This window comes from Brassica napus, chromosome C9 (genome assembly GCF_020379485.1).
Source record: "Brassica napus cultivar Da-Ae chromosome C9, Da-Ae, whole genome shotgun sequence".
Lineage (NCBI taxonomy): Eukaryota > Viridiplantae > Streptophyta > Magnoliopsida > Brassicales > Brassicaceae > Brassica > Brassica napus.
Genome location: NC_063452.1, coordinates 4781488 through 4796021, shown reverse-complemented (window position 1 = coordinate 4796021; position 14534 = coordinate 4781488). Strand labels below are relative to the sequence as shown.

At 35.2% G+C, this 14534-nt stretch overlaps 1 protein-coding gene across 1 annotated transcript; it reads right to left on the bottom strand.

Annotated features, from left to right (window-relative positions):
- Positions 1-4825: 4825 nt before the first annotated feature.
- On the bottom strand, positions 4826-5391 carry LOC111210071. The gene has a single exon (XM_022710379.2). The coding sequence runs from the start codon at positions 5252-5254 to the stop codon at positions 4943-4945; it is 312 nt and encodes a 103-aa protein (XP_022566100.1). The 5' UTR covers positions 5255-5391; the 3' UTR covers positions 4826-4942.
- Between the last annotated feature and the right edge of the window lie 9143 nt (positions 5392-14534).

Genomic DNA, 14534 nt, shown 5'->3' with positions numbered 1-14534 from the left:
AATAGTAACTATTTTCAAATTAAATATTTATTCATTAAGGGTATAAACGATTTATTATTAATTTTAATCATTTTTTTAGTCAGATAGATTTGAAATTCGTTTTTATTTTTTGCTAATTTATATAATTATTCATTAAGAGTATAAACAATATTAACTGGTCTAACTTTTAACGTGAGAGCTCTGTTGCAAAAATTTACTTCGCAAATAATAGTATAGAATTTATATCAGATATTTCTCCCTCACGCTAGTCAGAAAAACTATGATGATTAACAATATTTTGAGAAAAAAGTTATGGTTGAAGTAAGGAGATAATAATAAATAATAACGATTATAGTTGTGTACCAGCTGTTATAGTATTTCAACTATTGACAAATATACTTCAGAAAAATTTAGTCAAAAACAAAAATATACTTCAGAAAAAGACGATCCTGGCCAGTGGCGGAGCCACCTTGTTACGAGGAGTGGTAAGTTACATTAGAATAATGGCCGTACGAAATATGGGTGCCTTAGACCATGATTATTAGAAGGTTCTTACGGTGGAATTTTTAGCGGAATATAAGAACCCGTGTCTTAACTTTTAACTAAAAAAGCTAAGAACCGGTTCTTAAATAATAGTTTTAAGAGCCGGTTCTTAACTTTTTTTACTTAAAAGTTAAGAGATGGGTTCTTATATTCCGATAAGAACCCCACTCTAAGAACCTCCAATAATCATGTTCTTATAATCGATAGGAAAGAAAAAGTATTATTTACCCTGTTTTGGCAAAAAATAAGAGGAAAGAAAGAAAAACGAATATCTGAAAAATTTCCACTAATACAGAAAATTTTGGGAGAGGGTGAGGAACTGTGAGAAAGATAAAAAAGAAAAAAAAAATAATGGTTCGTGTTTGAACATTTACTATGTCATGGTTACTAGAGAACAAAACACTTGGAAATTAAGGACGAGTTAGATTTACTTAAGAGAGTTTACTGAACTTTAAAATTACGTGAAAATATATGAAGCATATATATATGATTCCTTTTCTGATGTGCTAGCTTCTAAGGTTTCTTGCATGAGCATTCTTGCCTAGACAAAAAGCAACACATCGGTTTAAAACCTTTGTTAATTAGATTACTTCTAGGTTTACTTGTTATAGGAAAGTCCAAAACCAGTGCCATTCTCTTCAAAGTAGACACGACTTTGCTTGCAGCATCTTTGAACATAAGTCTTTTATTCCTCTATTTTTTAGTGTTGCAGGACCCCTGTAATTATTTATGGATACTTGGTACAAATTCTTTTAGCTTTACTCTAAAGATACAAACTAAAGTGGGTGAATTACTTCTTCTTTTTTTGGTTTTAATGGGTGTAGATTTTTTAGAATGTACCGAAAACAAACATGTTACTCTCCTTATACAAAAAAACATGTATACTCTCAAATTCAATGTAAAATACAGGAAGTCATAAAAAAAAATATGTATACAAAAGAAACAGCACATCAATGTAGAGAAGAAAGAAATTGAAATCTTTATACAAACTTAATCTAAAGACGTTAACTTATACATGGTATATTTTACAATACCTTGAGATATTCTCATTAAATATTGAAACGAAATTGATATTCCTGATCCTGACCATGGTGTGACGAGTTTCTGATGAACTTATCATAAACAAGAGAAGCATAGGAACTAGAGAGGCTGCGATTTGTCACTATCTCAGTGGTTATTGTTTTAAAAATTAGTACATTTTTTGCCTCTTTTTATTATTAATCTTAGGACAGTAAGAGAGGAAGAACAGTATTGAAAGGAGGAGCACGCCAAAAAGAATCAGTATCAAAATGGCCATCGACATCATCGTACAGTGTCAGTGCTTCGTCACGTGTCTTGTACTTATTGGTTTAACCTGTGCGACAACTGTTCCTTACTGAAGTATAAGGAAATTAGGGGACATGTGCATAGCAGGGAAAATATTAAATATATGCACATAACAAGTTGATGGCTATGATATCCTGCGCCTGTGTTTCATTAACCACATGATTTTTTTTTATAGTTTGTTTGTTATTACAAATAAACCAAACTCATATATGACTCACCTGAAGAATGAAATAATGAAAAAGAGTCATTGAGAATAAGAACAACGGCTCCAACAATGGTGGTAAATGGAGATCGGTGGTTGTGTCGAGTATTTTCTACTATGTCATAATCATGTATAATATAATCACGTAGTGGATGAAACCCAATCTTGTAACTAGTTAATTCATTTATGTGACTGACTATACTACATACCATATAGTATAGTCTTAATGTTGGAGTGTCAACAACATAACGCGCACGCGTTTAGAGGGAGATTTCAGTCATATTTATGTGCAAATTGTCTCATCCGCCAAATACAACTGTAGAATGACTATATTCTTATTTATTTACTCTATTATGAATATTGAGCAAATTCACCTAATTAAAAGTTAAAAGCCGGATCTTAACTTTTAACTGTTAAGAACCCCCTCTCCTCCTCCCCTCCGGTTGATCATGTTCTAAGCATTAAATAATAATCTTTTTCGACAATTTAGTTTCTGATTTCTAGTTTGGAATATGTATGCTGTTCTAGTTTATAAAAAGTCTCAAGTTTTTGCTACAGTCCTTTTCTGGAACAAAGGCTTTCTATTGAATTGCATGAGAAATAAATAAGCCTCGTCAAGCTGGGTCTTGCCCATAGTGTCTTTTTTTCTTTCTTTTTTGCCCATAGTGTCTTATTTTCTTCTTTTATTTGCCCATAGTGTCTAATACCAGCCCATATTACATACCAAAGATCATTTTTGAACCAATTTTCAACCAAACAGAGAATAGAAGGGAAGTGAACCATCCCCCGATGGATATCTTGAGTAGAGAGGTGAGCTTTAGTGTTGACTGAATCAATGATATGAACCAGATAACCAGAGCATTGATCTCCGACGAAAGCGAGTGGTTTTACTCTTTGAACTTGGGCATCGGTTACGGATGAGCGCATCAATGGAGTAGATAATGGACGCATGCTATCTGAACGTAATTATTATTGTTTATTAATATGTGAGAGTAATGGTTTTAGATCGTTGATGAAATGGAATATTTATGTGAAAGATGCAATGTGCCACTAAAACAGGGAGAGTGACTCACAAATATGTAGCTGGAGGCTAACCATCTGTAACAGTCAATCAGTATACATATTTATTATACTCTTAAAAAGCTCACTAATCAAGATTAGGAAAAGTTCCATAGCCTTTTTTATGCGGGAAGGCTTTTGTACTAATAGTCTTTGTTAGTTAGGAACTGAGCAAAAGGAAAAAGAGTAGATTGAAAACTTACTCGTTGCATCTATCAATCTGAGTTCTTATGTAGAAACAGGTTTGCAGATTGTATTTAAGCGGAAGCAGTGACAGGGCAACTCTCCTTTGGCAAGTGACAGAGCCAAGTAGCCATGAACACACACACAAAAAGAGCACATCTCACTGTCTCGTGCCAATAGAAAGATGCCCTATTACTGCTCCTCTTATTGTTAACTTTCTCCTCCTAGCTCCATTGTGCCTTCTCCTTCTTCTTTTTGTCCTACGAGAGAAGGTTGCTTGGTTAGTCTTGGTCTCATGGGTTCAGTATATATATATATAAATTTCTAATAAAATAATGGTAATTTTTTGGCATTTGAGTGATTGAGAGAATAGAAGAGATGCTTTGATGGGTTATTCCATGGATATCCATCCCCATTTTCTTTTTTTTTCGAAGTGTTGCCTTTTCATGATGCTGTTTCTCATGTCTATCATTATGTTGCTTCATGATGAAGCCATTCAAGGGGAGGTACATTTAAACCCACCCAGGTTCAAAGGTATGTTTTTACTAACGAAGCATTTGAACTTTCATATGTATACATTCATACATGCCCACATGTAACATATTCATGGTTTCATGTGTAGCGAGTACTATAATGATTTTTGTTTTCCTTGACAATCAATATGTAGAAGAATCATGTGATTGTGAAAGTGGAAATTTTGGAATAAGAATTAATAATGGCATATCCTTTTTCAAGGGGGAATTCTATGAATATCCATAAGGCTAAAACGGATCGTTTCGACGAGAATGTGATCTCTGATTTATGCTTTTATGAAGAGCCGAAAAATTGTGCTGAGTCATTTGACTGACCCGTTACAAAGTCAACCAAATCTCATTCTCACTTCTTGTTTTGCAAGTTGTGTAGTGATTTGCTTGGTCTCCCAATGTAGTTGCTGCTCATGTTCCTTGCGTTCTACGTTAAGAGACATCCTATATTTATGGTTTTCGATTTACATATGGTTTCATCATAACTTCTTCAAGAAATTGACATCAAGAGCTGATAACAACTCGTAAGGAACTGACCGACAAATCTCCAAATCTGATTCAAAATCCTTTTTTTCATATAAATCTCAAGAAACAAAATAGCTAAAATCATTTTTAAGCCCAAGTAACTTAAGAAAAAAACATCTCATGATGTCAAGCCCAAACAACTTGAGAAAAACATCTCATGATGTCAAGCTTTCTGACTATCAAAAACAAATTTGGGTTTTGTTTTTGTATACAGTCAATTGAAGGTCTTTTAATGGGCTAGGCGCAAAATAATCCCATAAAATAATTCGTTTTAAAAAACTGGAACAAACCGATGACCAGAAGTTCGTTCACTCAGAAGTCAGAACCGAATAATTAATTGATTCGCCGTGTTGAAAACAGTAACCACAATTGTGACTTTTTTTTCATTTACAATTCAACAAATGGAAATTATCACTAATATCATTTACACCCAAAATATTTCTAAATTATCATGTAAGTCCTCGTGGTCTCTGCTTTTGCTCTGTTTCGTTCAAATATTTATAAAATTTCTTTAATATATACATAAATACACATATACTTACAAAGGAAAAAGTATGGTTCAAACAAAATTAAAAGAAACAAAAACGTTTTTGTATATATATTAAACTTTTCTAGAGAAGTAAAAAGGTGCGATCCTGAGAACAAGACCGGGAAAGACATCATCCGGGTCATGGATATGCGGGTTTCGCTCAACTATAAACGGGTCGCCACATTTATCTCCGATGGTGTGAAGTGTTTCTCCTTCTCCGACAACGTAGATTTCTTCACAAGGTTTCTCTGAGAATTGAAACCCTCTGACCGAATCATTAGAAGCGTTGTTCTCTCGAACGGATAACATAAGTATTAAAGACAGCAACACAACAGCAGAACACCAAGCAGCGATGTCTGAAGAAGCTGTTCTTGAACCTCCCATGTCTTTTAGTTATATAAAGCTGTTGGAATTTTGGGTGTTTGACATGCGATCGAGTGGGTTTATTTATATTGGTGACATAGGTTAGGGTACTTTCGTCTTTACTGCTAAGGGGGTTATGTGTTGTGCTGTGTTGTGTTGTGTTGGTTGGGTTTGAGACTTGGTCTCTTGTAGCACAGGTAACGGTAGTGACTCACTAAAGGGGATTATACATATGTTATGTCTTTTTAACTATTCTTTCAGTTCTACGAAAACGATTAGAAATAGTTTTTTTCACGCACTTTAAAAATAATCTGCAAGACAAAAAAAAGTCTTTCTAATACCATATTTTCAAAAAAAAAATTATCTCGATAGAAATTATCTTAATTAATATGGATAAAGACAAAATAAATTGATATGGATAAAATGAATAATTTTAAAAATTACTTTTAAAACATAAAATTAAATCTTTCCGAAAAAAAGAGGGCAAATCTCTGAAATAGCACATTTTTAAGTTTATGTCACAAAAATAGCCTTCAAAAACTAAAATGACCAAAATAGCATTTTATCTTTTGAAAAATTTATTTTTTTTTTTATTTTTTAAAATTTGAAATCTTATCCCAAAACCCAACTCCCCAACTCTAAACCCTAAAACCTAAACTCTAAACCCTAAACCCTAAACCCTAAATCCTAAACCCCACCCCATAACTCTAAACCCTAAACCTTAAACCCCACCCCTAAACTCTAAACCCTAAATCCTAAACTCTAAACCCTAAACCCTAAATCCTAAACCCCACCCATTAACTCTAAACCCTAATGTCTAAATTAATTTACCATTGGGGTATAAGTGTATATTTATCTTTTTTGATAAAACATTAAGTGCTATTTTGGTTATTTTTATTCTTAAAGGCTATATTTGTGACAAAAACTTTTTTAGTGCTATCCTAGTCATATTCTAAAAAAAAAACATTTTCATGGAACAGAATGAATATTTCTTTCTAATGAGTCATATTTATCATTATCACTGATTATTATGAGTTTATCTTGTTTGGTTCTTTTAGAATAGTTTTGTGTCTACATCAGCCAACACTCTTGGTGGAAAATATTGAATATATTTGTATATGCTATTGCTATAAAACTAAATGTACGTTAACAGGTTATGATGTGTAATGTAATTACTAATTAGCTAACTGAAGGTCATGGAAATTGGAACGTAGTCTTCCAAAGTAGCCCGCCGTTGAATGTCACGAAAGTTATATTACTCTACAAAAGCCAACGCTCCAACTACCTTTTTGATTACTTTATTAACCTCATCACTTTCAAAATTCTCAAATTACAATAACTCTCCTTAATTTAAAGCAAGTGGTTCACCAGTGTTACCAATATTTTGGTATTTGTCAACGTCTTTTCGACTCTATTACTCATATTTTAAAACGAACCATTCATCTTATCAGTTGTCTGTTCCTATCATACTAGTCACAACATTTGAGGGAAGCATACAATTTAGGAATTTACGTAATTAATCAATATTGTTCAACTATCTATTTTGCTATTAAATAGTATAAATTTTATCAGAAATCAATGAAGGCGGGAGAGCAAGCCCATACGTTATGATAATTTGAAGAAATAAACTTATTATCAAGAAAGATGTATCTCTCCTATATATAGCATCTTACTGAATTTCCATGTAGGGATAAATGCGTAGCAAAGTCTCTTGTTCATATTCTCGATCCTTTCAGCAATAGCGTAAGTACGTTGTAAAAACCTTGAAAAATAAAAGTGAAAAGGAAACATCTAATTGTTGTAATTAGAGAGTTTTAAAGACTGAATATTTCTGTGTTATTATTAATGATAAAGGGGTTCCAAGATGAAGATAAATGGAAAGTATCTAAAACCTAAATTCATTAGGATTAGGAAAACTACTAATACATAATAATGGAAAGATTACATCTACTAGGAAAAGGAAAGGGTTTCCTTTTCTCCAAGCTTTGTGGCCGTCTTTCTCTCTCCTGAAGTCGGCTCTCTCTCTCTCCTCTCTCTAGGCTTCGGTCATCTCTCCATCTTCTAGGTATTGGACCGGTCTCGGTCTGGGCCTGGTTAATGGCAATCCACTCCATGATTTATAACACCCCCCCTTGGATGCCATAACCATACAGGATTTGTAGTACGCTTCATGTTGCCTCATTAAAACCTTATCAGGAAAACCCAGTGGGACAAAACCATGATGAAGGAAAAAGAGTACAACACGCACTACTCCCCATGATGTGAACCTCAGTGTAGGTTTCTACATTCTACGCATCTGGTGCGTGATCTTTCATGTATATGTAGGAAGGGAGTAATCGGCCAAGTTCATTACTAAGCCGTATCTAGACCACTTTGACCTCTTAGGTCGTTTCTCATGTCTCTTGACATTGAGTGTCCCGGTAAAGCATGTGTGCTAAACAATGTGAACCATATTGTTCTCAGAGATCACTATTGGGTCTTTGCAAATCGTGTTTGCATGTGTCCATAGTCTAGACGTGATCGTCTACTCTTAACTCTTTACTATGGTCGGATAAACCAAGTACTTATGGACAGTGTACTAGACGTGGTTATCATGAACTTGTGTCTCGATCTGGCCGATCCATGTCTGGGTCATAGACCTCTTCTATACATGTCCACTACTTGTCTCATGAGTGTTCAAGATCAATGATCATTGCTGTGAGTTTATAATCTCTTATTATGGCTCTGTGGCCGAACACTCTCATGTATCTCACATGTGGACATCGATCTTTCTTGCCTTAAGCAGTACCATAACTATCTCGGACATTGTAGTCCTTTATCCATCTCTTGATGGTGTCTCATGACCTCTGTTGTTGTGGATTATATCACACACTGAAATATATATTATTAGGTCATAGATCTCGGCTCTCACTAGCTTATGGACTACAATACATATGTATCCGGGTGATCTTTTGTCTCTACGAGCCTGTGATCAAGAAGAAGGGCCAGACGCCTTTTAGTCTTAAAAGTCGGACGCGTCTAGTAGAAGAGCCAGACGTTCTTTGCTGAAGAGCCAGACGCCCTTAGACGGACAGAGTCAGACATCTTTAGTTTGAAGGGCCGGGGCCGGACGCTTATGGTCGGACACCCACATAGATTTATTCTATGCCTACTAACCTATTTTAAGTTTAGTATAATCACAAGGAATTTCAAATATATGGACTATATTGGATTGTCTTTTATACAACTCCAAGATCAATGATCATGCATGATCAATTTCTTTTACATACTATATGCAGCTGCTTTATGTTTCAGTCCATGAATCAGCTTAGGAACGAAGCTGTTCTTTCATCTTATCTAGTGATCCATATGCTGCTTACTACATCATTTGTATCTAATTTCATTCTTATTACCACACCATTTTCAATTTCGAAATCTGTAGCAGCAACCACCACATAGGAGTTTATCTCCTTATAATCTGTTCCTTTGATCTCTGTGAGTACCTTGTGTAACAAGCTATAATCTAATGCTGTTAGTAGGAAAACATGAACACTCTTAGACCTCATGATCATGTGCCTTCTCTCACGGTTTCTTTACCTCACAAGATCCATATATTTCACTGGTTTATCAGATGGCGTTTCTGTATATGTATATGGCCAATACGCCCATCTCTCTTTTAGATACTTTGAACCTCCACGTTTTATCTTTTCTAATCTCTATGATCTTTTATGATTGTATGAGTACTCATTTGTGGGTTCATGATCCTCGCTTATCTCTTTATGTTCAAGTGCTATAACTTTATGTATCTTTATACAAATGTTTGTGTGTGTGTCGACACTTTCATGTGGTTCCATTATGTTCCAGACATGATCTATAGATTTGAGATCTTATTATCCAGGACCTTTATTACCTAGTAGCTTGGCGTCCCAAGACTACATGGTTTGGTACCTTAAATGTGTAGCTGCGCAGCCTTTTCTCAATGTCTGGTATGGTTTCTCTTATAATCTCGGATCTGTATTCTATGCACCATTTTTCTATCCGAGATTCCTTTATCATATGGAATACTTGGTCTATCTTGTATAGACTCTATAGCAACTTGATTATGTCTCTTCTAGGACATTCATTTGGTGCTAAGCTGGTTAGTCATTTCTCGGGTCAGTGTCTGGCATTTCGATTATCTAACTTTGTATAATCTTTCTTTGGACGTCTTAAATCATAATGTATAGTCCGAGGATCTTTGCCAAGACAATGATGGTTAAAACCATTCTTTTCATTCTTTTACTTTTTAATATTTATGTATCCAGCTTTTAATCTTTTTCCTTTAATATTCGGATTCATTTGTTTCATGCAATCCGTACCTGGCCACTATTTGATCACTCATGTTTTGGCTCACGGTCCTTTTGAATTCGTGGAGAAGATCTTATTCTTATATATTCTCAATCCTCTTCTGAGGTTCCATCTTAGACGGCACATGTATGTATGTGGTGGTTTATTCAAAATCTTTTAAGATGGTGTATGTCTGGCTTTATGACCCGTATTTAATCTGAGATGGGAATATCTATGCTCACTTATATGGTCTGATGCATATTATCATTCTTATACATGTCAATTCATAATGTCTCCAAGCTTATAGACTTTAGAATCTTAGTCTTATAGATAATGGCTTACAAGGCCGAACCTTTTATAGGTAATGGAACGTGTGTGGCCAAGCCTGCACTATGCGGCCAAGTCACGACCAAGTCACGGCCGAGCCGTTTATGGTCTCTTTAGCCGGGTAATGGCCTAGCCATATAACATGGTGTCTTAGACCATAGTGGTACACGAACTTGTAGTATTGATCATGGGTTTATCCTCTCTCCCCCTCATGACCATACTATAAGGTCGTGGTGCTTGGGACAATTAAGCCTAATGAGTTTCTCTTTGTGTACATGTTTCACAACGTGAGATCTTTTACGGGATAACTCTATGCCTTTTCAATCTTTGCATCAAGTTTAGAATTTAGGATGGCTAATCTTATCATGCCATATAGTGTAAAATTTCATGGTGTTATCTCAATATGGTTACCACATCTCTTGCCTCTTTATCATACTGATCTGTAGCATAGTTTTGATCAGTAGAGATCATAGGTATAGTCTCGACCACTTTCTTTCAAGGTCTTAGGCGTTTTTCTTCTTAAAATCTAAAGGAACTTGTTTCCTTCCTTACCCATTGTTTCTACTTGGAAACCATACATTATATCTTCAATGGGTCACATGTTCTTTTGGGTGTGTATAATGCCTTTTAAGGCAATGCCTTAGCCATAGTTTCTTTACTAGGCTTACTATACCCATTCATGATTTCTTACTTGATATTATGCCCTTTAGGCAACTCTTTATCAAAATATTCATATGTTCAAGTAAGATCAGGCAAGATATAATAAACTCAAACTCTTTTATATAAAAATCGTGAATGCCATCAAATAGGTTTAAAAGTAAATCACAAAATCAAAGACTTAAAATAAAATCGTGTTGAGATCCTTTTAGTTAAATAGATAAGCTGGCCTGTCCATCTATTGCATTGGACACGGCTGCCTTGGATTCATCTTGATCCATTTCCTCAGGATATTTCATCTCACTGCTTTTCTTTAGTACCTTGTCATTCTCAATCACCGTTAGGCAAGAGATCAGGTCATTGTAAGTGGTAGAACCTCTTTTTATGTAGATATGTTTTGACAACAAATCTTCTGGATGGAATGTGGAGTATGTCTTGAATATACAATCATTATCTGTTACCTCTTCTCCACATAATCTCAGTTGGTACACGGCCCTGGACAAGGCAAAGTGAAACTCGGCCACTGTCTCAAAGTTTTGGAATCTGAGACTCATCTATTCATGTTTGACCTTTGGTAATAATACCATAGTGTATCTGGACTTTAATTATGTCCAAAGGTCACGAGGATTCTCAATATGTAGATACTGATTTCTCAGTTCCTTAGTGAGATGATGGCTCATAATAGTTATGGCTCTTAACTTTTCACTTTCAATTTCATCATTTCTTTCAATGATACATTTCCTGAGTCCTTTAGACTTCAGGGCAATTGAAGTGTTCATTTTCAATTCTAGATAATTATCTCCAGAGAGATTTAGAATGGTATAATCTATGGGTTCAAATCTCGGCATCTGAAATCATATTATCAATCAATTCATTGATTTAGAATGCAACCAATTCAAAATAATCAGTGCATATGATTTCATAAGTCTCTCTATGATACTTGGACCACACGATCAAGTATTGTGATGCTTAGGCCTCACGGCCATCTTGGTATGATACAACAATCCTAAAGATTGGTTCATGATGCAATCCGGTTTATATAACCATCCGGATACTCGGCCACACGGTCACTTTGATATGCACTAAGCCACACGGCTTTTAATCAATCAAGGGCACAAGGCCGCAAGTATGAACAATGTATTAGGCCACACGGCCATATAAAAAACGGGATCTAAATGCATTCAATCCTATTTCTTAGTTGCATATCTATTAGGTTTTAGAATTAAATAATCTAGCAACCTAACTCTCATTCAATATGTAAATTCTTTAAATCAATCTTTCAAGCTTTAAGTAATGAGAGATTTAAGGTTTCAAGGCCTTTAGGAATTTTAAAATTTGAGATTAGGGTTTTAGTTTAAACAAGATTCAGTTTCAAGTTTTAAAACAATCCTAATCATAGCTCTAGGCGATCAATCAAACACTCAAGTTTCAAATCAAAATTAAAACTGATTTTCCAAAATTAGAGTTTTAGGGGATTTCGAAAACTTTGATCTTTGATCAAGGGGATTTGATTTGAGATTCAAAAATCTTTAAGGTTCTGATTTTAATTGATCAATGGATCAATCTCGTTTTTAGGTTTTAGATCGAACTTATAGAGCTTCGATTTACTCATAGGGGATTGATCTATTTAACCTAAGGCTTTAGTTTTAGAGATTATATTTTAAGGTTTCAATCTTTACAAAACAACCAAATTCGATTCTTGTTTTCAGATTTCGAATTACCTTTTTTTTGTAGGGTTGAACTGGACCACCAAAGTCAGATGAACCTCTAGTTGCACACGAACGCGAGCTGGCTCCTTATCGGGTCGCAAGCTGGGACGGACGCGAGCTGTCTGGAACGGTCTTGCGTCTGGTCACGGATGTGTGCTGAGGTAGTCAGACGCGATCGGGACGCGTCTTCTTCTTATCTAGTTCGCGAGCTGCTGCCTCTGCAAGCGGCTGATCTGAATTGCGAGCTGGCTGTGATGCGAACGTGGGCTGGCTCTGTTGTGAACAGGAAGCAATATGAGTAGAACCGTGATCTGGTCAAGCTTGAGATCGTCGGTTCATGGTCAGTAGATGGATCGCGAACAGCTTTGTGTTTGAGATCTTTGCACCAACTCCTCTCAGCTCATGAAATAAAAACAAGGAGTATGATAAACTTATCTTTCACAGGATTTGAATTTGGCTAGAAAATCATGTTGGTTCGGATTAGGGTTCCAAAAGACCAAGACGGCGCCGCGTATTATTTCTGCGAGTGTGGGCGCGTCTGAGATTGGATCGACGAACGGTTTGCGCTGATGGATTTTTCTCATCAAGAGCTTCAAGATGATGCGTGGCTCGTCATCTGGTTCCTCAGGGTTTGAGAGATAGATCGATTTAAATTGCGCATGATTTAGGGTTTATGTGTGACGGATTTTAGGTTAGGTTTTGTCTCAGAGTTTTGGAGTCTATCGTGCTGATAACGTGTTGTAATTAGAGAGTTTAGAGACTGAATATTTTTGTGTTATTATTAATGATCAAGGGGGTTCCAAGATGAAGATAAATGGAAAGTATCCAAAACCTAAACTCACTAGGATTAGGAAAACTACTAATACATAATAATGGAAAGATTACATCTACTAGGAAAAGGAAAGGGTTTTCTTTTCTCCAAGCTTTGTGGCCGTCTTTCTCTCTCCTGAAGTCGGCTCTCTCTCTCCTCTCTCTAGGCTTTGGTCATCTCTCCATCTTCTAGGTATTGGACCGGTTTCGGTCTGGGCCTGGTTAATGACAATCCACTCCATGATTTATAACACTAGCGAAATATACACAAAGCAGATGGTGGATTTGATTCGTCTAACCAATGATATGTACTTTAATCAAAAACATAACGAACCATTTATGAATGATATACACTGCTAAATGTGATTATTGACACAATAAATGCGATAATGATAAAATATTTTGAGTTTCTCATAAAAAGCCTCTAGTTAAGGTGGCGAGGCGTAAGACGGTGATAGCACGTCATCAAATTACTATTTTCAAAATTCAAAAAGATCACTAATGCTTTTCTTTTTATTTAGATGTTTAGATTTGTCTGCATATATCGTGTTGATGTACAATTGGATTAGGAAGTATGGTGTGAGACTAGAAAATAATTGAAGATGAAAATAATGGGAATCTCGAATATTGTCAATGGCGTGCGGAAAATGAGTAATCGATAGGAGCGAGGACCAACTGTTAAAATGAAATTTTGGCAAAGTCACATCGGTCCATATTCTACAAAAGCAGTCCCAATTCTAGAGGCTTATATTGTCAAGAACGGCTGAAAGTGATCCCAACGTTTATTATATAATGTAAGCATCCATTAAGTGTTTTCATATGCACATAGTGGCGCATGAAACGTTATAAAAGTATAACATAAAATATATGTGCTTTAAAATGGTTGTGGCTCTTTTTAAGAGTTTAGATGATTTTATAATCCAACAACCCGTTATGTTCACTCTCATTTATTCAGGTACAATTTGGTGGATTTGTTTTAGCTTTAGTCGTCCAAACGTGATGCATGATATGATATAATAATGCCAGAGTGATCAATAACTTCGTCATGTTTTACAACTTTAAAAGAAAAATTGTGATAAGATAGACTAATTAATGGATGGTATCTTTTAGATTTGGTCAATTATCTAAGATCATATTTTAACAATTTTAAGATGGCTAACTTGGTTGATAGATTTACACATGTTATATGCACCATTATATATCTTATATAGAGTGATATTAGAGCTTTTGTAATATATAAAACATAATTGTGTGTGTGTGTCTGAGTTTGAGTGGATGCGGGATAGTGGAGAGAAACTCACTTGAACACATGTATTGCATGACCAAATAAAAAGGGCTTTTGGCCAAGTCGTCCATTGGTGTGTCCAAGTGTTTGTCGCGCAAACGCAAATCTTATAGTAATATTGTTTGCAGGAGACGAAATTTTTTTAAGAGTTTTATTAATATCACATGATTTTCTAAATCATCCAAATTTCCAACTAAAAGTATATCTT